Source organism: Oncorhynchus masou, chromosome 22 (genome assembly GCF_036934945.1).
Source record: "Oncorhynchus masou masou isolate Uvic2021 chromosome 22, UVic_Omas_1.1, whole genome shotgun sequence".
NCBI classification, from domain to species: domain Eukaryota; kingdom Metazoa; phylum Chordata; class Actinopteri; order Salmoniformes; family Salmonidae; genus Oncorhynchus; species Oncorhynchus masou.
Genome location: NC_088233.1, coordinates 59,491,653 through 59,517,033, shown reverse-complemented (window position 1 = coordinate 59,517,033; position 25,381 = coordinate 59,491,653). Strand labels below are relative to the sequence as shown.

Here is a 25,381-nt window from a genome sequence, read left to right as displayed (position 1 = left end):
AGCATTCCAGGTGAAGCTGGTTGATAGTGTGCAAGAGTGTGCAAAGCTGGCTTCAAGGCAAAGGGTGGCTACTTTGAAGAATCTAAAATATAAGTTATATTTCGATTTGTTTAACACTTTTTTGGTTACTACATTATTTTGTTATTTCATAGTTTTGATGCATTCACTGTTATTCTATAATGTAGAAAATAGCAAAAATAAAGAAAACCCTTGAATGAGTAGGTATGTCCAAACTTTAGACTGGTACTGTATGTTTTATTAAAGGGCAGTTGTTAAAGAGCCGTTGTTTTCTTCAGACAAGAAGATACAACAATGCCCCAGTCTAGTTGGTGGCGGTAATGCAACATTTATTGGATGTGAACCGCCGTTAAACCTCATCGAAGAAGAAGACCCGGAAGTACATTTTTAATTGTTGCTGACGAGACGCTGTTGCTCACAGCAGTGGTCCTTGAATCTCATCGGTATTTCTGATTATTGCATTACCTTTGTGTCTTCAGAAATATATTTTTTAAACAGGTAACGTTTAGCTAAACAGAACAATTATACACGCTACTCTTCGTGTCGAAATTAGTATTTTCTTTGACCGGAATCATACGCCGAGGGCCAGCTCACGCTAGCAAGTTGTCGTTTTCAAATAAACAACGTTAACGTTACAGTAGTTAGCTAAACCTAGGTAGTTCATCTGAAGTACATCATATTACACCATCAATCATGGCAGTTGTCAACGAAGGCGCATTGAAGAAAATGCTCAAGGTAAGCATTTATTTTACCTAACACTTGTTTTTATTAACATTGTTAGCCTTTCAGCTAGCGACGCGCGCTAACCAGCTAATGTTAGCTCACTACAAATATTTATTTAACGATAACTCTCTCGGTTACCAAATAACTAGTGTTAGTGTTAAACAGTTAGACCTGATTTATAACGTATGTTTGATAACGTATGCTTATAGTTAGATAACGTTAACTTGCTAGTGTTTTATAGCCAGATAACTAACGTTAACTAACTAACCTTAGGTACCTGGCTGAACCAATCAGTGTTAAGACATTGACATTCAGCAATATTAATCACCATGTCCACTGTTCAGCAATACAAATACAGGGACCTGACTGTTCGTGAGATAACCAACGTCATCTCCCAGTACAAGGACCTGAAGCCTGTTATGGATTCATATGGTAAGAACTTGTACAGTACATGGGTCACCGCAGTGGCCCATATCACAAAACATGATCTATGTGTTATTGTATGCTTGTCTGATTTGTTTTATTGAGTGATATTTTCTGTCCTCAGTTTTCAATGATGGCTCCACTAGAACTCTGGTGAGCTTAACAGGAACAGTGCCAGTCAGCTACAGAGGTAGGCTATGTTTGGGTGTATGTCACTATCATCTGACAAAAAAGTAATGACCAGGGTTGTGTTCATAGGCACCAAACAGAGAGGAATTACCTGGACTTGTTAAATAAGAAACACACATTTCCATTGTCTGTTGCAAAACTTGCCTGTTGTGTTCTATGATTTTGTCTATTAAAGTATTTGAGCAATTTTCTTCCCAAGCGAGCTGTCTGTTTCACAATTATATATATATACACATACTCTTGTCTTCTAGGAAACATATATAACATCCCAGTGTGTCTATGGCTGCTGGACACCTACCCATACAACCCCCCCATCTGTTTTGTGAAGCCCACCAGTGCCATGATGATCAAGACTGGCAAACACATTGATGCCAACGGCAAGATCTACCTGCCCTATCTGCACGAGTGGAAACATGTCAGTAACAGCGTTGTCTCCAGTATTTTAGCATTGGCTATATTATTACCTCTGTTTTTTTGCGTGTGAATTTTTTTGTGACGCAGACTGTATTACTCTTCATTTATTACTGAACCAATGTCTCTGTACCTAGTTTTTGATGGATTTCACACAGATAACATGGATTAACTAAACAAAATTAATGTTGTACTGCTTTAAAGGGGCAATATACAGTTCAAACAATAATAGTCCACCCCACCACTGTTTTGTGCAAAAGCTGAGGGGATTGGGCTTGAGTATTGATTTATTTAACCTTTATTTAACTAAGTAAGTCTGTTAGGAAGACATTCTTATTTACAATGACTGCCTACTCTGGGCAAACCCTAACCCAGACAACGCTGGGCCAATTGGCACACAATTGTAACCACTCAAATTCATAAACCGTCCACTGGATGCAAGGACTGGATACAACATCCATGATATCAAAATTATAGATTGAGGCTATACAGTGTTGGTTTACAATTACATTTTTTACAAACATTGGAGTTTATGACAGTTGAACTAAGCTCATTTTTTTATTTAACCTTTATTTAACTAGGCAAGTCAGTTAAGAATAAATTCTTATTTACAATGAAAGGCCAAACCCGGACGACACTGGGCCAATTGGGCGGCATACAATGGGACTCCCAATCACGCCTGGATGTGATTCAGCCTGGATTCGAACCAGGGACTGTATTGATGCCTCTTGCACTGAGATGCCGTGCCTTTTGCCGCTGCGCAACTTGGGAGCATGACTTCTATACGTTATGTTCTTCAAGAATCGAAGGGTATATCGTTAATTTAAATGCCTAATATTTTTTTGTAGCAATCGCAGATTGCCCCTTTGACAGGGCTCCAGACTGTGGCCATTTAGTCACGTTTTTCAACCCTTTAACTTGGCTGTGCGAGTTACATTTTTTTAGTTTGGGCTGGGACTTTCCAGTGACCTCCCGTTACGATATCACGATACTTAGGTGCCGATGTGTATTGCGATTCTCACAATTCTATATGTATTGCGATTTGATGTTCCAAACATACTGCTCTCTATACGTGTTTTGATCAGTCAGAGAAATAAAAGTGCTGAAAACATGTTGGCTCACTATTTAAAAAGATTGAACAGTTATATCCGACTAGCGCTAGCTAACGCCACCAAAGCGATACTTTGAATAAATATCGATACAACGTCATCCCAAAATAATATTGTGATATGTAACTATCCCCCCCCCATTACTTTTTTAAACTGGTTGCACTGGTGCGAGCTGCACATTCTACATGGTTACCTCGAAACTTCCCATTTTTGGGGGGAGGATAAAACCAAACCGAATTTGTTAAACAGTAAAAGTGCATTATCCTCATGGTTCCTGTAATGAGTTTCTGACCTGCCGCTGTGTGCCTACCTGTTTTGCTGGGGCCGGCTGCTGTAATGAGCGAGCCCCTCGCACTCTCTCACCCCCCTTGTTTACCCCTCTTGATTATATAACATTTAAAAATGCAATTGTGGGGGCAACACAGCTTTGGAAGCAACTAGTTGTCTATTTTAAAGAGAGGAGGGTCTCAGTATTCTGTAGTTACAATTTTTCTAAACATATCTGATATGGGTTTGAAGTACGGAGCTCACAAATTTGCGCATTGTCCATCGTGAGTGCACTCGGCCTCATTGCAAAGTTTTTTGGAGATGTTACATTAACTCTTAGATTAATACATGGCCACTAGCAGTAGGTGTTATATTTAGAGTTAGCGATCTAGCTAATGTGTTTTGCATTTCCACTTCCTTGGGTGCTGAACTAGTACCAATTGAATTTGGCCTATACATAATATTAGTGCACGTAAAGATTTTACGTGCCCTGTTTTGACAGTAACATAACAAAAATAGCCTAATTGTCAACTGAACATTCATGACAATCACTGGGTTAAGTTTACATATACAAATATTTGGAATCTTGCATTCCTGCTTGGACTTTTTAGATCAAGGGTGTCAAACTCATTCAATGGAGGGCCTAGTAATCTGCAGACGCCCGGCCATCCGTGGAATGAGTTTGACACGTGTTAATGTAATGTTTTTCTTGAATATCATGTCCGAAGTCTATTACACTACTTAGGATGTACATTTTGCTGCCGACTAACTGACCGTCATTAACCCATCAAAAAACGGCTACATTTTTCCTAGACAGTAAAATGATGTGACCAGCAGAAAGCACTCGGTGAGATCTGTATATAATGACGAGATGCTTGTGTTTCCGCCCTAACAATGCGAGTCGTCCCAAGGCGCGAATGCAGGCCCAAAATAAGCCCATAGAAACACATTGGACTTATTTTGGCCAGAGTGAAACCTCTCACTTTGTCTCTTCCTCTATGATAGTATGCATACAAGGGCTGGGCATTTCTCATTGCGAGCTTAATAGAAACAGGCTTGCTTTTGTTGCATATCTTATTACAATCAAAAGGCTATAGCCACAACGGGTGGGTCTAATCCTGGATGCTGATTGGTTAAAACCCCATTCCAGCCAGTGTTTATTCCAGAAGTTACCACAGGCTAAATCTGACTTTGAAAAGCCTATTTTCTCTGTTCCCTCTCACTGCGCAATCCACTGTCTCATCAGCCCAGCCAGGAAATTTATAAACTTGAACTCCAATATAAAAAGCATCTAGACATTATCTCACATTTCTTTTAGACTAACATTTAGTTTTCAACAGCTAAAATTTGTATAAACCTTGCAGTCTATCTCAGCAACACTGTTTCAATATTGCAATTCGAACTCCAGCTGTCCATAGTAATGAATGTGGCGGGAGTAGGAATAGGCAGGTAGACAGGCAGGCAGCATTTCTCATCCAATTGAAATAATTAATCAGCAGGCATTATTTTTCTGGGTGTATACAAAGAAATGTCAATAGAAAACAACAGGAAAATCAAAATGAAATGCAGCATGTTTGCGGTCTTTCCAGCTTTAGTTTGAAGTGATTGTGTTAGCTGTGTCTTTGGGTCGCTCCTATGAACTACAGTGTCCTGACGAGAGCACAGTATCTGTGCCTGGCGAAATCGCGCCTCATTAGTTCATTGTTATGGATGCATCCAAATAAATGTCACTTGAAATCTGCTTGAACAACTGCAAATGCAGCCACTTCGCTGTTATTCTGGCTGCATTTTTTGTCGTGACTATGCGAACGTTGCCAGCCAGTATGGCAATGGAACATCTTAGACTGGGTCTTGTCCATAGATACAGAACTGAAAGACTGAGTCGCGTCTTTGGCAACCGAACCGATGGACAACTACCAGCCGGCTTGGGCAGAAACCTTAGATTTGTGTCGGGACTATATCGCATGGAAGGATGAAATGGCATGTATGAATTGTTGTATGAAAGTGATAATGCCCTCGAAGCTGGTGTTTGGATGATATATTGGCACGGTTTCGAATGGCGAATGAGAGGCGTGCTTTGAGTTGAGATTGAGAAATCGTGGCCACAAGTTTTTAACACGCAATTGTGTTTAGCATTGTTATTTGTTGCGCAATGACTGGGCTTACAAAAGCAGGTTTCACTCCAGTGACCTAGAGGCTTTTTGAGGAGATACTCTTGCACTGTCTGACATGTGGTAGGCTATTCTGGTCCTCAAACTAGGCTCTGTATGCTGTGTATGTGTGAAATAAAATGCATGAGGACTAACAGAAATATACATGCGGCAATTAAATTCCCCCAAATCATGCAAATTAACCTATAGATCGATTAGCATGACAGGTCAAATGTATTTTCGATGTAACGGTTAGCATCCTTCTTAATAAAGCATTGTGAATGACTTTCTAAGATGAGCCAAATGTATTTTATTGTGTGACACAGCAAAATATGTTTTGGGGTGTCACAATCTAGGGCCCTATAAAATCTGTGATGCAGAGAACACGGATGGAATCCAGACATTTTAAAACGGAATTCAACAATATTCAAACGTATTGAACTAACTAAGTAGGGAATCAACTAAATGTATTCAACATTTATTAATTTGCTCAAGGTCATCATAAGACCTGAACAAAATGCATCAGTTATTTGTATTTCCTGCAACTTCCTGAAGAGGCAACAAGAATTTCCCCTGTCTATGTGCGGTGCGCTCGTTTACCACTTTGTGTAGATGAAAAGGCTTTCCCAAAAACCTTAATTAAATGTTGACTACAAAGTAGGATATGCTTACCTGGCAGAATATCACAAAAAACTATGCTTGACAGCAGCCTCTTGCTAGGTGCACACTGGATTAAACTAAGCCCCAAAATCTACATTTCTAAATAATTTCCCAGACCTCAAAAGTTGTCTCCCGATGTGGTGTAAGTATTGTTGTGGATGTCGAACATCCAATTGAGTTGTTTGTGATAAATAAATAAAAGCCTGTCACAGTTGTCCATCTCCATGTGGAAAATAAAGTTCTGTTGTACTTCTGTTGATTTCTCTTCCTCCCAGCCCCAGTCGGACCTGTATGGTCTGATCCAGGTGATGATCGTGGTGTTTGGGGAGGAGCCCCCCGTATTCTCCCGCCCCACCACACAGGCCCCCTACCAGGCCTTCCAGGCTGCAGGACCCCCCAACCGTAAGTTACCCGTTTAGTCTGACATTGTTTGTATTCCAGACCTAGCATTCCTGTTTCAACTTGTCAACTAATCAAGCCCTCGACTAGTTGAATCGGGTGTGCTAGTTCAGGCCTACAACATAATTGTGAAACGTCTGGGTATCTTCAAGGAATGATTTTTGGAACACTGCAGTATGGATAGCATTAGTCAGTTATTTTCACTGTATGGATAGGTCGGTCATTGTAATAATGGGAATTTTGTATGAACTCTGTTTCTCCATATTATACGTGAGAATTTGGGTGCCATTTTCATAGTGCAAAAACATGTGATCTTGCATTGTAATTGAAATTCAAACATTTCTTTAACTGCATTATAAGCAAGCGACTATTGAACTAGAGTTTTAACTGAGCAAGACATCGTCGTCTCGAACATTGTTAAATGTTTCAAATTGAATTATGCCTCCAGATTACGAGGTTTATGGTCATTTTTGCACTTTGTAATTCTTCTGCACTACTAAAATGTTGCCCTGAATCGTTCTTGCAAACACGTGCAGTACCTCCTATTGGACTCCAGATGGTCCACGCACATTGTGAAAGATGGATAACTGAGATGACATGTCCAATGTAATCTGACCCTCACACTGTCAATCCCTCACTCCTATCCACAGCATCCTACATGCCAGGTATGCCAGCGCTCTCCCCGTACGGACCAAACCCCACCCCTGGGTAAGATGTCTGTCTTCAAGGCCACAATTTCCTCTGACACTGCCTCTCTCAGCCAGTCCCTCTCAATCTCATCAAACCAGTTCTGACATGTTTGTCTTTGGGTTTACATAAGCAACACAGCCACATAAGCATGTCTGTCTGGTGGAATCATCACACTCAATGAACAAATTAATGAAGCAGTTCCTTCTCTTACAGTGCCCCATATAGTTCAAAAGATTTACAACTTTGATTAACAGATGGCTGTTGGTTGATGATGCATGGTTTGTTGTTTTCTCTCCAGTGGCTATCCAGGGTACCAGTACCCTAGTGCAAACTCGTATCCTGCCACAGCTGGCACTACACACTACACTTCCCAGATTCCTGCCTCCACTGTGGGTATGTATCACACGGCATTGCCTTCTGGATATTGTCATCTCAAGGCCTGGCTTGATCAGAGCTATTGAAGTATCAAAGGGAAAAATGCACACACCCCTAGGAGAATCACAAAGGTTTTCTATACACAATATTGGACGCCATTATGAAGTCCTAACACTGCCTTGTATGGCAGTTTTAGGTCTGTGACGTGTAACCGAAGGTTATGGATGAAGACCATCCTGACAATAACCATTGAATTATTTTTTTATGAGTGAGCTTGTGAAGCATACTGCATACTTTAATGACTTATTAGGTGTTCCCTCTAAGCTGCTTGCGAGTGCGCACTTCCTCCGGTACTCCCGCGCTAAATAAATGCAATGCTGCGCACAGACGCAGGAGATTGAACTTCACTGAGTTCGCCCCATTTGTTTGCACTATATAGATCAGTGTTTTTTCTGTGATCGAATCAACATTATATCACCCCCTTTTCAATGCAACAAACCAAAACAAATCTAACTTTGCAAGATTGAGTCTGGTTTTGTTGCAGGCAGAGCCAGTGCACAATGGACTAGAATTCTATTGGCGGGGGTAGCTCATGAGCGGTCTTTCAATCACCCATGAGTGAATGCGCTTCCTGCAAGAGCACAAAACATGTAGGCTACATTTTCAGCGGTCTTTGAAAAGCCATTCAGGTAAAAAGCATATGTCTTAATTAAAGGGGCAGTGTAATAATACATTTGATTTTGTAAAGTGGTTTCTTGCATTATACAATGCAATTTACACTAACCTATTTGGCACATAGTGTTACAGATCAAGTAACAAATCATTAATGTCAAAGAAGTTTAGTCTCATGCAATGTAGGCCTGCATTGAACACCACATATAGGCTACTGTTAGACATGGCTATATCATAGAAATCAAAACTATTTGAACATGTTATGGGATTTGCTCCGTTGGCTTTGCTGGTAGGCCTATATTCTGCACAAATAGCCACAACTGTAAGGTTCACTGTAAACCTGCGCCGGAAGTTGCACAGAATTCTCACAATGTTCAAGTTTCTGCTTAAAATGTGTTCAGTGGCCCAAAAAATTAGGGAACATTTGGCTGGAAACCTATTATAATTGTAAACATTATTATTGTTTTCCAATTTTTGGAGCGCTATAGTTCTTAAATGGTAAGACCTACAGAGACAACTTGGTGGGATTGCTTAAGTTGGTGCACGAATACATCTGGTTACACGTGGCAGCCAAACGATGGCGCTATAAACAACATTTCATTTAAAAAAAGTCAGCCCTTCCTTCTCATTTGACCTCGTTTCTGAATTTGAAACAGAGGTTCCACTCTACCCAATGAACACATTTGCATTTAGGACTGATGACATCACCATGATGGATCATCTGGCATTTTGAAAAGGTTGTAATCTCTCAAACTTGTTATACTGCATTTATAGACCAAGATCTTTTATAAATTAAGTTAATATCTTAAACGTCATGACCGCTGTGAGCCAATGAAATTTAGTTAGGTTGGGCTTGACCTTTCAAGTCTCTCTTGAAGGGAATAGAGCCCCCTGCTGGCCATGCATCTCAATAATCTATAATGTTTCCTGAAGTGTGCGGTTGTCCACTACCCAGATGGATTCAAAAGTATAGAATTGATGTGAGTACCAGAGATGCAGTCAAGAACGAAACCCTTTAGATCCAGCCCCAGACAGACATTCTGAGACTCAGACCAAGTTTAAATGGGGAAACAACAAGTAAACTCTAGTAGAGTGCAGTAAGTATAGTTCAGTACAGAATAGTTCAGTGAAGTACAATACAGTAGAGTATAGTTCAGCCCAGTAAGGTAGAGTATACCTTTTGAGTGCTCCAACTCCTTTCTGCCTCAATTTAGTCCTTTTGGAAGTTTTTCTTGATAAGGCCTTCTCGTGATTTTTGTCATTGTTGCGCACCCCTCCTTTCCTTTGTTTGTTGAAGCAAGAAGGCCCACCTGAACTCTTACCTATAGTGTTGTGGAAATTGCCACCAGATACATTTAAAATTGACTTCAGGGGTATCTTTTTTTATCAGCAAGCTGGAGAGGTTCCAACAAACTTAAAGCATCAGGAGGAACACGTCTGTCAGGAGCTCTCCCGGGGCAGTTCCGTTCTCTTATATACGGCTATACAAAAAAAAGCTACATAGGCATGGTCCATAGGGTTGGTTCCCACATGTGACGGGCACCGTCTCCATTCTTAACTTATAGCATATTCTGGGCGTTCTTCCAAAAGATCTGACAGGGTCATGACCGTCTCCCCTTCATATCTCTACCCAGCACCTAGAGGATCCAATGATTGTATGAGACAAAATGTGCAATTCAAGGCTATCTCTACAGACAACAATAGTTTAGTATAGTAATGTAGAGAACAGTACATTATTTATATGTTTGGGCTCTTGGAGGGTTTGAACTCCCTTCTGGCTATGCATCTCAATTGTCTATAGTTTTTCCTGAAGTGTGCCCTTGTCAACTACCCATATGGTGATCCTCTGTAGTTCATTTGGTAGAGCATGGCACTTGCAATGCCAGGATAGTGGGTTCGATTCCCGGGACTTGTTTTTATTTTACTTTTTGTATGTAATCTTTAACTAGACAATTATTATTATATACAATGACTGCCTACCAAGAGGCAAACGGCAGGGATGGGGGCTGGGATAAAACATTTAGGACAAAACACACATTATGATAGATACAACAGACCTTAGACAACACAACATGGCAGCAATACAACATGGCCACATGGTGGCAACAACATGACAACACTGTAGTAACACATGGCAGCAGCACAAACATGGTACAAACAATGTTAGGCACAGACAACAGCACAAAGGGAAAAAAATGTAGACAACAATCAGGTGAAGCAGCCTCAAGTGTAAGGAAGAGTGTCCATGATTGAATCTTTGAATGTAGAGATGGAGATTAAACACTCAAATTGGACAGGTTTTTTTTGCAGGTCCTTCCAGTCACTAGCTGCAGCAAACTGAAAAGAGGGATGTGTGTACTTTGGGTACCTTTAACAGAATGTGACTGGCAGAATGGGTGTTGTATGTGGAAGTTGAGGTTTGTTGTAGGTATCTCAGATAGGGGTGAGTGAGGCCTAAGATGGTTTTATAAATATCAACCAGTGGGTCTTCCCCTGGGTATACAGAGATGGCCAGTTGACAAAGGGGTATAGAGTGCATTGATGTGTCCTATAAGGCCTGTCCTATAAGGCAGTGTTTCCCAAACACATTTTTTTCTTTTCTCTAGCACTAGACAGCTGATTCAAATAATCAAAGCTTGATGATGAGTTGATTATTTGAATCAGCTGTGCAATCATCTGTAACGTCCCTTAGCCGAGCAATGAATTTCAAACACAGATTCAAGCACAGAGACCAGGGAGGTTTTCCAATGCTTTGCAAAGGGCACCTATTGGTAAAGGAGTAAAAAAAACTTGAGGCATTAAATATCCCTTTTGAGCATGTTGAAGTTATTAATTACGCTTTGGATGGTGTATCAATACACCCAGTTATTACAAGCTTCAGGCATCATTCCTAACTTATTTTTTATTCAATGTTTTTAGCTAGACAAGTCGGTTAAGAAAAAGTTATTATTTACAATGACGGCCTACCCTGGCCAAACCCTCCCCTAACTCGAACAACTCTGGGCCAATTGTGTGCTGCCCTATGGTCTGTAGTGACAAGTCTAGCACTGTGATGCAGTGCATTAGACCGCTGCGCCACTCGGGAATACTTGTTGCTGGAGAGGAACTCTCAGGGATTTCAATGGTCCTTTTAAAACTGTTAGAGTTGAATGGCTGTGATAGGAGAGAACTAAGGATTGATCAATAACATTGTAGTTACTCCACAATACTAACCTAAATGACAGTGAAAAGGTCACCTGTACAGCATAACAATATTCCAAACATGCATCCTGTTTACAGTAAGGCACTAATGAGTAGCACTCTTCATATTTTCAAGCAAGGTGGTGGCTGCATCATGTTATGGTTATGCTTGTCATCGGCAATGATTTTTTTTTAAATTTTGGGATGACAATAAATGTAATGGATCCAAATATACATATTCACATTGAATGTTCCTGAGTGGCCTAGTTACAGTTTTGACTTGAATCGTCTTAAATCTATGGCGAGACGTGAAAATGGCTGTCGAGCAATGATCAACAACCCACTTGACAGAGCTTGAATTATTTTTAAAGCATAATATGCTGTTATTGTACAGTTCAGTTGTGCAAAGCTCTTAGAGACTGACCCAGAAAGACTCACAGCTATAATCACTGCCAAAGGTAAGCCTAACTTGTGTTGGCTCAGAGGGTTGAATACTTAAGTAATCAAGATATACAGTGCATTCAAAAAGTATTCAGACCCTTTGACCTTTTCCACATTTTGTTACGTTACAGCCTTATTTTCCTCATCGGTCTTAACACAATACTCCATAATGATGAAGAGAAGTTTTTTTTTTTTTTTTTGCAAATGTGTACATAAGGTGTTTTTTACTTTAATACAATTATTCAGACCCTTTGCTTAAGCTGGCCACCCGGCCAAACTGCACAATCAGGGGATAAGGGCCTTGGTCAGGGAGGTGACCAAGAACCCAATGGTCACTCTGACAGAGCTCTAGAGTTCCTCTGTGGAGATGGTAGGTTCTCCCATCTCTGCAGCACTCCACCAATCAGGCCTTTATTGTGGAGTGGCCAGACAGAAGCCACTCCTCAGTAAAAGGCACACGACAGCCCGCTTGGAGTTTGCCGAAAGGTGCCTAAAGGACTCTGACCATGAGAAACAAGATTCTCTGGTCTCTTCATGCCTGAATGCCAAGCATCACGTCTGGGGGAAATCTGGCAACACCCCTATGGTGATGCATGGTGGTGGCAGCATCATGCTGTGGGTATGTTTTCCAGCGGTAGGGAATGGGAGACTAGTCAGGATCGAGGGAAAGTTGAACGGAGTAAAGTACAGAGAGATCCTTGACTAAAACCTGCTCAGGACCTCAGTCTGGGGCGAAGGTTTACCTTCCAACAGTACAATAAACATAAGCACACAGCCAAGACAATGTAGGAGTGGCTAAGGGAAAATTCTCTTAATGTCCTTGAGTGGCCCTGCCAGAGCCCGGACTTGAACCCGATCGACCATCTCTGGAGAGACCTGAAAATAGCTGTGCAGCGACGCTCCCCATCCAACTTGACTGAGTTAGAGACTATCTGCAGAGAAGATTGGGAGAAACTCCCCAAATACAGGTATGCCAACCATCATACTCAAAGCTGTAATCTCCGCTAAAGGTGCTTCAACAAAGTACTGAGGTACATTGTCAGAATACCTATGTAAATGTGATAGTTTTTTAATTTTAGAAATTTGCAAAAAGTTCTAAAAACCTGTTTTTGCTTTGTCATTATTGAATGTTGTGTATAGATTGAGGAAAACACAATTTAATACATTTTAGAATAAGGCTGTAACGTAGCAAAATGTGAAAGTCAAGGGGTGTGAGTACTTTCTGAAGGCACTGTATAAATTATGTCTCTGTAATCTAGCATGCGTAGGATGGTCATCTGAATTGGGGTTAGATTCGTAGCAGGGGTGAAAGAGGAGCGATCACAATAAAGGAAACCAAGTCTAGATTTAACCTTTACCCGCAGCTTGGAAATTAGTTGAGAGGACAGTGTACTGCCTAGCCATAGTCCTAAATACTTGTACGAGCTGACTACCTTAAGCTCTAAACCCTCAGCGATGCTAATCACACCGGTGGGGGTTGGATTATCTTGGCAAAGGAAAAATGCTCACTAACATGTATGTGACCACATTTTAAGAAATAAGCTTTTAAAGCGCTCATTAAATTTTTGAAACTGAAACATATCGCATATATATTTTTCTTCAATGTATTATTCCCACACTACTCCTACAGCTTTTACTCAACCTACCCTTACAACTTTATAACATGCAGAGGTCTAACTTGAGTTGTTTACATTTTTGTTTTTGATACATAATACTTTTTTGAAATATAAGCACTTAAACATGCAAAACAATTTTTACATGGAGGTCTATGGTGACCAAAATATGCAATTTTTGAAACTGCTGTACGTACATCTACTTTTTAAGAAACACACTCCAAACCAACTTTAAAATGTGCAGAACACTCCAAATTACAAACTACTGAACCACCAACACACGACAACAGACCTCAACGATTTACCAAAACAGCTGACAACTGTAGTCAGCAGTTGTGTTGTACATTCAGAACTACAGTATATTTTCTTAATTTATAGACTAATCAACATTAATAAATAGGCTATGGACATGTTGTGTGTATTTTGTATCCATTTGAATGATTGTCAATTTCACCTTCAAATATTGCATAGCTGTCTCTCCCCTTCATACTTTCCTTATCAATTCGTTCTTATGGCCTAATTTCGGAAAGCCTAAGGTAGGTCTAAGTTTTTTAATAAGTTTTAAGGGAAGAGTAAATGGGGTCCTGTGTGGCTCAGTCGGTAGAGCATGGCGCTTGCAACGCCAAGCGTCGTGGGTTCGATTCCCGCTGGGACCACCCATATGTAAAAGTAGTGGCCCCAGCCGACTTGTAAGTCGCTTTGGACAAAAGCGTCTGCTAAATGGGATATATTATTATTTATATTATATATTTAGTAAATATTATCTCTTGTGTCCGACACGCTGAATGACGAGTCATTTTACGGGGTGTGCGTGTGAAAGTAGCATGTCTGGACTCCATCATAAGAATCAAAGCCTCCTGTCATGATTTCATCTCGTAAAAGGCCTGTTTCAGTAGCTTAGGCTCCATTATTTATTTAATTAGTGCATCCTCTCTTTGAAGAACATACGCTAATGCCATTGCCATCGAATGACCGCAATAGAAGGTTTTGATTTGATGCAATTATTTCGGAAAAAGACCATTGGTCTTAGAGTGGTTTAGACCATCGAAATGGGCTCCGTATTGAATTTTTGATTTTGCAGAAAAGCCAACAGACAAGGACAAGATAGGCATATCTTTATTTTTAAAAATAATAGCAATGTTGTCATGCGTTATTGTTGTCAATATGTAAATTATACAGAGCCTCTCCAACCTGGAATTTCTTCATTTGTAGATTGCTAATAATGAAATGCCATCATTATAAACAAAGTGTAATGGCTTGTTTCAAGTAGGTTTTTATTAAGAAGCATATACTGCCTGCCATTCTGTTGACCTTTAATTGACCCTGACCTCTAGCATTCTGGCTGGGGTCTGTGACCTCACTGCCTGGTCGCCTCTGAAATGTCGCCCCTGTAACCAGACTCTGGTGACGAAAGGTCAAGGGGTGTTGTGGTCCCAACCCCCTCAGCACAGACACAGCTATTTTTAACCTCCGGGTTGACATTTTCCCTTATGTGCTAATCTATGACCAGTTTACTCATACACTTCACTATAAATATCAGTGTCTTATGGAAATGTTGTCCTACTACCTTATTTAGACCAGGGGTAGAGGGGAAAAGAGGGGTGAAAGAGGAGAGGCTATATGGACACTCCTGGTGCCCAAATTGATGTGTGTCACGCAGCTGAGAGTCAAGTGTAGACTAATGGATGCGGTTTAGTCAGTTGTCCTGATGTACAAGTCTTGTGAGGGATGGCTTTAGCACAGTTTCTAAACCCAGAGCCGCAACATTGCAAGACTTCCGGGAATGCTTGCAAAACAGACGAAACAGGTTTGGGATTTGAGAAGTGAATGAAAGAAGTGAGAAATTCTTCCTTAGTTGTTCATTTTCACAATCTTAAGCACAACGTAAATTCGACCAAATGTCTTTAGTTGAACTATTGTCACTTTCTCAAGGTTGGGGTAAACTGACATGTTTTCATTTTCGTCAAACGCTATCGGAGTGCCTTTTGATTTGACAGCCTGCACATGCGCAATTCAGCACGTAAATACCATTAGTACTGATGACATATTTCTGCGCATGTGCTTAGCTAGTCTCAATGACGTCGCCTACAAGCGTTATCTGGGATTTCTAGTGGAGAAGCAGTTTCTGCCTATCTTCATACTGTACCGTCGTTAGCTTTAGTTAATTTATCAAACAACTACCTCTTTCCCTACTGTATTTATTTTATTTATTTATTTTGCTCCTCTGCACCCCATTATTTTTATTTCTACTTTGCACATTCTTCCACTGCAAATCTACCATTCCAGTGTTTTACTTGCTATATTGTATTTACTTTGCCACCATGGCCTTTTTTTGCCTTTACCTCCCTTATCTCACCTCATTTGCTCACATCGTATATAGACTTGTTTCTACTGTATTATTGACTGTATGTTTGTTTTACTCCATGTGTAACTCTGTGTCGTTGTATGTGTCGAACTGCTTTGCTTTATCTTGGCCAGGTCGCAATTGTAAATGTGAACTTGTTCTCAACTTGCCTACCTGGTTAAATAAAGGTGAAATTAAAAATTTGAAAGCACCTACAAAACATGTTTATGTGCGGACTCCTTACGTCCTGTTTACAACCTGGTGCAACGGGTTATTGCTCTCCGTAATGCACTTTGTTCGATCTGGAGCTGTTGGATGGGCTGACGATGAAACAGTGAGTGAGAAAAGAGCAAATATTTTTTGGATGAGCTACTGCCGTTCACTTGGCTATAGTAAGCAACCTGACAAGGCACATTAGCCGAACAACTTATCAGGGGCTAGCTTCATGGCTTATGTCACCTAGCGAACATTAACTGGATAGCTATTTTTTTTCACCTTTATTTAACCAGGTGGTCCAGTTGAACAAGTTCTCATTACAACTGCGACCTGTTACACATAAACAAACGTACAGTCAGTAACACAATAGAAAAATCTATATACAGTGTGTGCAAATGTAGTAAGATTAGGGGAGTAAGGCCATAGTGTAAATAGGCCATAGTGTTGAAATAATTACAATTTAGCATTAACACTGGAGTGATAGATGTGCAGATGATAATGTGCAAATAGAGATACTGGGGTGCAAAAGAGCAAAAAATGAATAACAATATGGGTATGAGTTAGTTGGGTGTGCTATTTACAGATGGGCTGTGTACAGGTACAGTGATCGGTAAGCTGCTCTGACAGCTGATGCGTAAGGTTAGTGAGGGCGATATGTTTCCAGCTTCAGAGATTTTTGCATTTCGTTCCAGTCATTGGCAGCAGAGAACTGGAAGGAAGGGCGGCCAAAGTAGGTGTTGGCTTTGGGGATGACCAGTGAAATATACCTGCTGGAACGCATGCTACGTTTGGGGTGTAGCTATGGTGACCAGTGAGCTGAGATAAGGCGGGGCTTTGCCTAGCAAAGACTTATAGATGACCTGGAGCCAGTGGGTTTGGTGACAAATATGTAGTGAGGACCAGCCAACGAGAGCATACAGGTCGCAGTGGTGGGTAGTATATGGGGCTTTGGTGACAACGGAAGGTGCTGATAAACCACATCCAGTTTGCTGAGTAGAGTGTTGGAGGCTATTTTGGAAATTACATCGCCGAATTCAAGGATCTGTAGGATAGTCAGTTTTACGAGGGTATATTTGGCAGCATGAGTGAAGGAGGCTTTGCTGCGAAATAGGAAGCCGATTGTAGATTAAATTTTGGATTGGAGATGCTTAATGTCTGGAAGGAGAGTTTGCAGTCTAACCAGACACCTAGGTATTTATTCTAAGTCAGAACCGTCTAGAGTAGTGATGCTGGGCGTGCGGAAAGCAATCAGTTGAAGAGCATGCATTAGTTTCACTAGCATTTTTAAGAGCAGTTGGAGGCCACGGAAGGAGAGTTGTATGGCATTGAAGCTCGTCAGGAGGTTTGTTAGCAGTGTCCAAAGAAGGGCCCGATGTATACATAATTGTGTCGTCTGTGTAGAGGTGGATCAGAGAATCACCAGCAGCAAGAGCGACATTATTGATGTATACAGAGAAAAGAGTTGGCCCGAGAATTGAAATCTGTTGGAACACCCATAGAGACTGCCAGAGGTCCGGACAACAGGCCCTCTGATTTGACACACTGAACTGTCTGAGAAGTAGTTGGTGAACCAGGCGAGGCAGTCATTTTAGAAACCAAGGCTGTTGAGTCTGCCCATAAGAATGCAGTGATTGACAGTCGAAAGCCTTTTGGCCAGGTCAATGAAGACGGCTGCACAGTACTGTCTTTTATCAATGATGGTTATGATATCATTTAGTAACTTGAGCGTGGCTGAGGTACACCCATGACCAGCTCGGGAGCCAGATTGCATAGTGGAGAAGGTACGGTGGGCCTCAATGGTCGGTGATCTGATTGTTCACTTGACTTTCGAAGACTTTAGAAAAGCAGGGCAGGATGGATATCGGTCTATAACAGTTTTGGTCTAGATTGTCTCCCCCTTTGAAGAGGGGGATGACTGCGGCAGCTTTCCAATCTTAAAAGATCTCAGACGATACGAGAGGTTGGACAGGCTAGCAATAGGGGTTGCAACAATGGCGGCGGATAATTTTAGAAAGAGAGGGTCCAGATTGTCTAGCCCAGCTGATTTTATAGGGATCCAGATTTTGTAGCTCTTTCAGAACATCAGCTGTCTGAATTTGGGTGAAGGAGAAATGGGGGAGGCTTGGGGAACTTGCTGCGTGGCATGCAGAGCTGTTGGTAGGGGTAGGCCAGGTGGAAAACGTGGCCAGCCGTAGAAAAATGCTTATTGAAATTCTTGATTATCGTAGATTAATCAGTGGTGACAGTGTTTCCTAGCCTCAGTGCAGTTGGGAGGAGGTGCTCTTATTCTCCATGGACTTTAGTGTCCCAAAACCTTTTGGATTTAGTGCTACAGGGTGAAAATTTCTGTTAGGAAAGCTAAGGCTAGCATTTTCAAATTGACTGCATATTGGTTCCTGGTTGATTGTTGAAATTTCATCACAGCTGGGATTTTTTATTTTTTTTAATGTTTAAGAACAAATTCGTATTTACAAGGACGGCCCTTATCATTTCTGGAGACATCATTTCTGGAGACAGCATAAAGTATTAAAAAAATGATTTCATGTTTTGTTCATTTAATGTCTGTTCTGTTAATGTTTACATAACCATCTACAATTTCAAGCTGAGCAAACAATGGAATAGAAAACAAATTATTACATTGTAAAGAAAGCCCATCTACTTCTGCGCTCCTATCCCACATTGACTACTGAGGGTTCCAAATGTTACAATATGTTTGAGGGGTGCCACATTGGCATTTAAATTGTTTTGAGGGTCCCCATGAGCACCACTGAAATTAGAACTATGTCTGTGCTCTAACAAGCCACCGCATCCTCCTCCTCTTGGCTATAACAGTACAGTATACACTTTCTGTTAACTTCTCTGGGACTGGGGGGCAGTATTGACTAGCTTGGATGAATAAAGTACCCAGAGTAAACTGCCTGCTACTCAGGCCCGGAAGCTATGATATGCATATTATTAGTAGATTTGGACACTCGGAAGTTTCTAAAACTGTTTGAATGATGTTTGTGAGTATAACTGAACTCGTATAGCAGGCAAAAACCTGAGGAAAAAAATCCAACCAGGAAGTGGGAAATCTGAGGATTGAATATTTTCAAGTCTTTGCCTATCGAATATACAGTGTCTGTGGGGTCATAATGCACTTCCCAAGGCTTCCACTAGATGTCAACAGTCTTTAGAACCTTGTTTGATGCTTCTACTGTGAAGGAGGGGGGAATGGGAGCTGAATGAGTCAGAGGTCTGCCAGAGTGGCATGAGCTGGTCATGCGCACTCACGTGAGAGTTAGCTGCGTTCTATCGCATTTCTACAGACAGGAATTCTCCGGTTGAAACATTATTGAAGATTTATGATAAAAACATCCTAAAGATTGATTCTATACTTCGTTTGACATGTTTCTACGAACTGTAATATGACTTTTCGCCTGAACTTTCTCCTGGACTTGCCCGCACGTCGTGAGTTTGGATTGTGCACTAAACGCGCAAACAAATAGGAGGTATTTGACATTTTTTAAATCTGAGAGCGGTTGCATTAAGGAGAAGTGGATCTAAAATTCCATGTATAACACTTGTATCTTTTATCAATATTTATTATGAGTTTTTCTGTAAATTGATGTGGCTCTCTGCAAAATCACCGGATGTTTTGGAAGCAAAACATTCCTGAAAGTAACGCGCCAATGTAAACTGAGATTTTTTTGATATAATATGAACTTTATCAAACAAAACATACATGTATTGTGTAACATGAAGTCCTATGAGTGTCATCTGATCAACAAAGCTTAGTGATTTAATTGTATCTCTATTTCTGCTTTTTGTGACACCTCTTTTTGGCTGGCTATGTTTTTACCTGGCTGGCTAGCAAGCTTTATTGGTCCAGGAAGTAGTTTAGCAAACCTCCAGCTTTGCCGGTAAAGCACCAGTACTACTGCTAAACTCTCTATTCATCCTTGATCATTCAATTCCTTTGGAGAGGAGAAGAGTGGATGGTCCTCTGCCTTCTACTTGCTACTTGTGCTGTGCTCGATAGCGATTAGCAAAGCTACCTCTGGCTGTTTGTTTAGTTTGCGGAGTGTGGGCTGTGCCAGAGAATTTATGGCCTGTGTACAAAGAGAAAGGTGGAGATATGCCCAATTTTAATCAATATTATAAGGAACCCTATGTCTGAGGGTGGATAAGACGGTGTGTATTACCAGTGCAACAGTGTTGTATCGAGGTGCTTCCCACTGTTGCTTCCCACCGGGCAGCTATGTTGCATGTCGCTGGCAGTAGCTAACGTGGCCAATTTGTTCCATCCCACTTCATGTTATTTTGAGTAGGACAGCAGCTCACACACTAAATAACTTGTAATGTTTGTAGTAAACATGTCAATATCACCGTGATATAGTCTACTGCTCAATGGGGAGAATTTGCGTATTGTGTTGCCGGCTTGAAGTGTCCTTCGCTCCCATTTGCCGAGCACTAACAATTACTCTGATAAAAACTTTGGCAGAAAAGTTTAACATTCTCACTGAAGTTTCTAGCCACAAGCATAATCTAGCTAGCTGGGGAGGGCTCATTAGGATGACTGACTGAACTGACCAGTTTTGACAAATCTAGCACAAAATGTACAGCCCAATGACCACTCAACCTGGCCACAAGGCCTGAGAACTAGCCCAAAGGGGAAAAAATAATATACACACACATTTCCTAGACACGCAAAATGCTTATTTTTTTAGTTGAATGTTTCGCAACAAGAGGAGTTATCACGAGGGAGAAAGATGTAGCTAGCTAGTGCTATTAGTTCATTGATATCACATCACTTGTCATGAAGCGTGTGCATGCTGGTGCTGCTCTCCACTGACTCAGCTGCCTACAGCGCTCTCTCAACACACAAACGCACATCCTTCTGGCCCTCCCTCCCCGCCAGCACTGGTTCCGCAACAGCCTGCCTCACTGCTTGATAGTTAGCTGCAGCAGGTAACGGTGAAATTAATCTACCTTTTTTTAAAGAGAAATGCCATGGCGGCCGTGGTAAAATTTAGAAGTAGCCCAAATATCTGGAACCGTCATTTTCACCTGCAACAGTTTTCAAAGTAGCCCAATTTTTTGGGAAACCGCCAACATGGCAACCCTGGAACTGACTGAACCGAATCCGTTCACCCCCACTCAACTCTCGCTGCGCAACATACTTGATCAATTTTGAGGTTCACTATGAGTTTAATCATAACTTCACATTGCTGACTCCAGCCTGCTAGTTCTAATATTCTACAGAGCAATGATATCTAGGCATCTCTTTTCAGCAATTTCTACTACTTCCTCAAATGCTAAACTAAGTTCTGGCAAACAGTTTGTTTACATGAAAGAAAATACCATGGAAAATTCCACAACTACAGTCAGTTTTCATATGTTATATAGTGAGTATAAGACTGCTAGGTGGAATGCTTTGACACTGTGGATTGTTTTATGAAGAAAATAACCTCCGTACACTTTAATGGCAGACCATCACCTGTATCAAATCAAGCTTTATTTATACAGCACATTTCAGGCATGGAATACAACGCAATGTGCTTTACAGGAAAAAAACAATGGAAATGAAAGCTGAAATATTTACAACAAACTTAAGATAAAAAAAACAAGAATGACAACAATGACTAAAAAGCACCCTAAGGAAAAGCGAAGCTAAAAAGATCTTTCAAGATCTCTTTTTTAACTATGTCCTCAGTTTTGTCTTTCAGCTTTTTTTAGGGTAGTAGCAACACAATAACATGAACTCATTGGCATTGAAACATGTTTTTATAACTTTCTGTAAAATGTTGCTGGTGTCATTCCATATACATTTCAGAAATGAACATCCTGGAGATGATGCATCCCCAACTTCCTCCATTGTTTATGTCTGAAATCATAAGGGTCATATAAGATCACGAACAAGGACACTGTGATGCAAGGATTGTAAATGCTGTGTAAAAGCAAATGTCTTTTTGCATAAATTATCAAATATAGTGTGTGGAACAGATTTTCTAGTGTAGCGTCTTGCTAGTTTACTCTTCTCTCCTCCCTGTCCATCCCTCTCCTCCTTTTATTTGCATTTGAACTTGCTATGTAAGTAAGTTTAATTGTGCCAATGCAGGCTTTTAATTTTTTTAAATCTAAATATAATCATTCTCCTCCTCCAGGCCCCAGTAGGGATGGTACCATTGGCGAGGACACCATCCGTGCGTCGCTGATTTCGGCGGTGAGCGACAAGCTTCGTTGGAGGATGAAGGAGGAGATGGACCGGGCGCAAGCCGAGTTGGACGCGCTGAAGAGGACCGAGGAGGACCTGAAGAAAGGACACCAGAAACTGGAGGAAATGGTCTCACGGCTAGACCAGGAAGTGGTGAGGGATGATATAGGGATATATTAGACACATTTCTCTTCTGTTCTGTCTCTTTCCTCTTTGACTCTAGGTCCTTTTCTATTCCTCGCTGTCTTTTGCTCTTTCTTTCCCTCTTTGCTCATTCTCTCTTTCTAACTAATATTGGAACATTGGGAGGGGGGGGTGTACTGTTCATGTGTTTATTCGTCTTGTGTTTTTTTGAAGGCGGAGGTGGACAGGAACATTGACCTACTGAAGCGTAAGGACGAGGAGCTGAGCGAGGCACTGGAGAAGATGGAGAACCAGTCGGAGAACAACGACATCGATGATGTAATCGTGCCCACGGCGCCACTCTACAAGCAGATCCTCAACCTGTACGCTGAGGAGAATGCCATTGAGGACACCATCTTCTACCTGGGAGAGGCGCTGCGCCGCGGTGTCATAGACCTGGAGGTGTTCCTCAAGGTGAGGGTTGGTAAACATGCATGGACACACGCATACAAACACACACAGGTGAACTCACTCAAATAAACCACACACTGCACGCACATCTTTTCATAAAGATCATCACAACTAGGCATTGTGCCCTTGTATGTCTTCTCTAACGCGCTGTCTCCCTATCTTTCTCTCCTGTTACAGCATGTGCGTCTGCTCTCCCGAAAGCAGTTCCAGCTGCGAGCCCTCATGCAGAAAGCCCGCAAGACCGCCGGCCTTAGTGACCTCTACTGATCCCTCGGACACCCATACACACTCCCTTTCTCCCAGTCTCTCTCTCTGTACAGCTCCTCCTCTTTATATCTGTCTTTTTGTCTCTCTCTCGGTCTGTCCTCTTCTCTCTAAAAGACGTGCCCTAAAATTGTATGAAAAGAGCTAACAAATTTGTTTTGTTTCGAACATCTCCTAAACATGCATCTAGTTGGATAACTAATGTGGAAAATATGCCGTTTGATATGGAGAAAATGTCTGCCAACATTAATTCTTGCTTTTATTTTTTATTTTTTTGTATTAATATTGGCAGCCATATGCTTCCATAGTCACAATGTTGGAGTGGTATCAAACGAGAGGTGTGAGAGTATGTGCTCTGACATTGTGTGACAATTGCTGGTGTGAGTTTGTGCTACTTGTCTCGCTGTAAAGGAAAGCTTACACTCTGATATAAATATACGTCTCAACTAGGGATGTGCATCTCTCCTTTCATGAAAGATTCTAGATACATGGGCACTGATACGCTACAGGAATGATGCCTTTTTGTTTTAAAAGATTCAGTTTGATTAGGTGAGCGAATTAATGCGATTTGGTTAGATACGATATGCTTCAATGCACTAAAATGTTTTGCATGAACACATTTCATGTTTGAGCTAGTACTATGTCAATATGTGTCTTTAGAAATTAACATAATGCAGTTTTGGGTTTTACCCTGTCTCAAAAGCAAATTGTTTGGACCATTGATTGCAAAAATGGTTGCTGTCCATTATGAAGTTACCTTCTTCGTTTAATAATGACCAAATACACCGACTATTGAAAGCAAAATTACCAAAACCTGAACAATTGAAATATAATCTGAATGAAAACCCCAATCAACAGTTGGATGTGAGTTGTCCACAACTCACATGTGAGAGACTACACAACTCCGGTAAAGCACAATGTTCTTGTAACAATGACCCAGCAAATTACATTGGTTGTCACTCAACTAATAAAGCCTGTGATTTGACATTGTAAAAGCCATTGTGCAAGCATCTGAGTGCTGAAGGTGCGCGCAGATGTATCCTATTAGAACAGGGATAGGCCTGCCTTTTGTTGGCGTGATCAGTTGTCTCTCGCACTATGCCACGGTTATATGACAGCACATACGCAGTTACATGCATAAAAGTTTGATAGGCTACTGAACTGAAGGAGAGGCAGCATCAATTGTCACAACAGATAGGTATTTTTGGTGTAAAACAATATGGAGTAAAAAAAAATTAGTGAACTTGCGATTTTGAAATGGTTTTCTGACCAATGTAATGCATGCTTAATTTGGATTGCTTTGGGATCCCGCAGACCGATGCACAAGTATCTTAAACATTTGAACCAAGGACCGATGCGCGTCAGTGAATCGTTACATCCCTAGACTCAAACTTTTAGGAAATGACAAGGGTTCATCTAGTCGGAGCATACTTTCTCAAAGCAGGGTTCATGTTGGCACAAAACTGTTTGGAAACCTTTAGAGGTACAATTTGAATTATATTTTTTTGTATTAAAAAAATGAATAATGGCAGCCATTTGTTCCATATCCATCTGCATCAATGCTGAATGAGGTGAGCAGGTGACCCTGGCTTGTGCTCACAGTCCCCCTACTCTTTATCTCGGCTATTCTGTCTATTGCTCCCATTGGCATCTGGAACAATTGAGAAACGGCTTTCCACGTTAGCTGTTCAGAATGATCCTTTAGTCTTGAGCTGTGTTGTGCTTATTATGACACTCAATAAACAACTTTTTCAAAGTTTCGCAACGGAGAAGGTGCCTAATGAGCAGAACCATGATGGTCAGTCGATCATGTCCATTGTTTCTCAAGACTCCCCTAAGCCCCTGTACAGTGTCTGTATGTTCATGTTTGAATGTGTCACTTAACGTGTTTCTATTCAAAGGCGTCAAAAGGAAAATGTTAATGTTTTTCTCTTGCTTCGCTTAGTTGTTTATTTTCTGTTTTCTTTCAAGTTTTCAGCTGTTCTAAGAGATCAATGTCTTTACCCTTTCGGTTTATATAAAGGTTGTTAATTAGAAACAAGTGAAGTTTTTTTTGTTTTTTTACTAATCAGAAATGTATGAAGACAGGTCTCTTTTTAAATGAGCTTTTACTAAATGCACTTTGAATTGTATGATATGCTGTATTTTTTTTTCAGATTACTTTCATTTTCAACAATAGACCTTCTGTTCTTTTATCTGTAGAATTTTATGTAAATCGGCACAATAAAACTAGTCTGGTTTGCCAAAAATTACTCCTGTGGGGGTTCAGTTTGGTGATGGTGTAGATCTAAAACACATGTACCTTTTTCACACTATTGTGCGGAGCCCCCCCCAAAAAAAATAATTCACCTCGTAAGGCTGACCATTGATAAGTCAAACATTGGTCTAACTTTTCTGACTTGATAACCCAGAGCAGCCGATGCTTCTTGTATGCAAAGAGACTGTCA

At 40.9% G+C, this 25,381-nt stretch overlaps 1 protein-coding gene across 1 annotated transcript; it reads left to right on the top strand.

The window, feature by feature from the left end:
• Window positions 1–397: 397 nt before the first annotated feature.
• Window positions 398–25,186, top strand: tsg101a (tumor susceptibility 101a). The gene is made up of 10 exons (XM_064930641.1): window positions 398–753; window positions 1,086–1,173; window positions 1,289–1,354; window positions 1,605–1,768; window positions 6,226–6,352; window positions 7,000–7,057; window positions 7,338–7,432; window positions 22,027–22,229; window positions 22,434–22,673; window positions 22,848–25,186. Exons 1-10 carry the CDS (start codon window positions 712–714, stop codon window positions 22,935–22,937), a joined length of 1,173 nt encoding a protein of 390 aa, XP_064786713.1. The 5' UTR covers window positions 398–711; the 3' UTR covers window positions 22,938–25,186.
• Window positions 25,187–25,381: the final 195 nt, after the last annotated feature.